The sequence below is a fragment of the Frankliniella occidentalis genome, unplaced genomic scaffold (assembly GCF_000697945.3).
Source record: "Frankliniella occidentalis isolate FOCC.00 unplaced genomic scaffold, Focc_3.1 Scaffold33, whole genome shotgun sequence".
NCBI classification, from domain to species: domain Eukaryota; kingdom Metazoa; phylum Arthropoda; class Insecta; order Thysanoptera; family Thripidae; genus Frankliniella; species Frankliniella occidentalis.
Window position 1 is genome coordinate 1,866,626 of NW_026267163.1, and position 1,598 is coordinate 1,868,223.

Below are 1,598 nucleotides of genomic sequence, written 5' to 3' on the forward strand. Positions count from 1 at the left end.
GTTACTGAAGGACTTTCCATGTCAACTGATAGACTACCTGCTGGAAGAACAATCATATCTTTAGTAATGTCAATAAGTTCAGTCAGGGTAAGACTGCAGTGAAAAGTTTAACACAATAATGAGGCCTCTGAAATTATGTAGAGGTAAATCATGACTAGCAGGTAAACCCAAACGTTATGGCTTAGCCTCTCTAATTGTAACCCCCTTTGATATTTTCACTCAAGCCTGACCTCTTCCTTTACCATATATTAGAAATAAAAATTGCAATTCAAAAACTTACTTTCATCTTGTATGGTCACCACTGGAGGAGGGTCCACGGTACGGGGCTCGGGGTTCACCTTCTTTATTGTCCAAGTGTAGACATGCGGAGATGGATCAGGCTGCCAAGAAAATGGATGATACGTTTAAAAAGAACTAAGGGTGTTCAACTCGGCCCTGTTGGATGCGCGCGCCTAGTAGGTAGACAACCCATTTTGCACACTTACTTGTTTCACTGTGTTGGTGGGGTGCTCGATGAAACCACCCCATTGGTCCGACTCCTGAGAGGGGTCATCGACAGGTGCAAGGAATTCATCCTGAGTATGGGTGGTGTTCCCTCTTCCTCTACCTCTGCCTCTCCCCCGGCCGCCGCCCCGGCCGCCGCCCCGGCCACCGCGGCCGCCGCCCCTTGACGCTGATGGGGTCTTCCGTTGCACCTTGGGTGGCGCTCGTGTACCCGGTCGCCTTCTTGCAGGGGGGAACTTGTAGCGCTCAATAAGCCCATCGACGGCGATGCGGAGTTTCCGCAAAACTTCCCCCCTCCGCAAGTTGCACTCCTTCTGGAAGACGTCCTTTTTCATCTGCACAAGAATTCTTTCATAAGTAAAACAATACTATACCGCAAAACACATTATATGTTCTAGAAAGCCTCTGTCACTTACCGTTGCAAACCATTTCTCTACATAATTGTTTGTAAGGAGATGGGTCACCGGGCTGGCCTCATCCTCCACAAACGTGCGATTTAGCATCGGTAGGTAGGCCAGATGCTGGGCCTCGAGGTACTCGACAAACTTGTTAATGTGGTACTTGTTTCTAGAGACTCTTGCATCCGACCCGTCCCGTGCTGCCTCCTCGACGATGGGGTGCAAATGGCGGTAATATGGGCTCGAGGCATAGAGGGACTTCCCTGGAAGTGGGCCCGAATGAATTTCATTCTCTCCTGGCCGGTCCTCGGGTGTATTTTGCATTTCCTGCAAAAGTAGAGAAATACGTGAATTTATACAGAATTCAAATAATCCCCCCCCCCCACTTTTTTCAGCTACAAATATGAAAATTACCTCAGGCAGCGGGTCGGGCTCGTCCACCCGAGAAGCATGGTCTCCACCACTCGTGCGTTCGACGTGCTGCTCTTGGATGGCCTCTAATTTTTTTACAGCTCTTTCGACACTGTCAGATTGCTTTTTACGGCCAAACACGGTCGCCATGAGCTTCACCACCTTCTCCGCCTCAGATAAACTGTTGGTGCGGAGAAGCGCGCGGTAAGCGTTTACAGCCAGCTTGGAGACTTCGTAAGGAGTGTTTCTCCGGGCTACATAGCTGCGCACACGTCGCAAGGCGTG

General features: G+C 50.0%; 2 protein-coding genes across 2 annotated transcripts in view; both read right to left on the bottom strand.

Moving 5' to 3' along the window:
• LOC113207662 (uncharacterized) overlaps positions 1-1,592 on the bottom strand; it is a 12,336-nt gene extending 10,744 nt beyond the window's left edge. Inside the window, exons 1-4 of the mRNA XM_052265951.1 lie at positions 1,317-1,592; positions 921-1,229; positions 486-839; positions 281-380 (exon numbers count right to left, since the gene is read on the bottom strand). Of these exons, the coding sequence (XP_052121911.1) occupies positions 281-380; positions 486-839; positions 921-1,229; positions 1,317-1,463 (910 nt within the window). The 5' untranslated portion in view covers positions 1,464-1,592. The remainder of the gene's footprint in view (positions 1-280; positions 381-485; positions 840-920; positions 1,230-1,316) is intronic.
• LOC113212277 (uncharacterized) overlaps positions 1-1,598 on the bottom strand; it is a 34,852-nt gene that overhangs the window by 15,314 nt on the left and 17,940 nt on the right. The window lies entirely within an intron of this gene.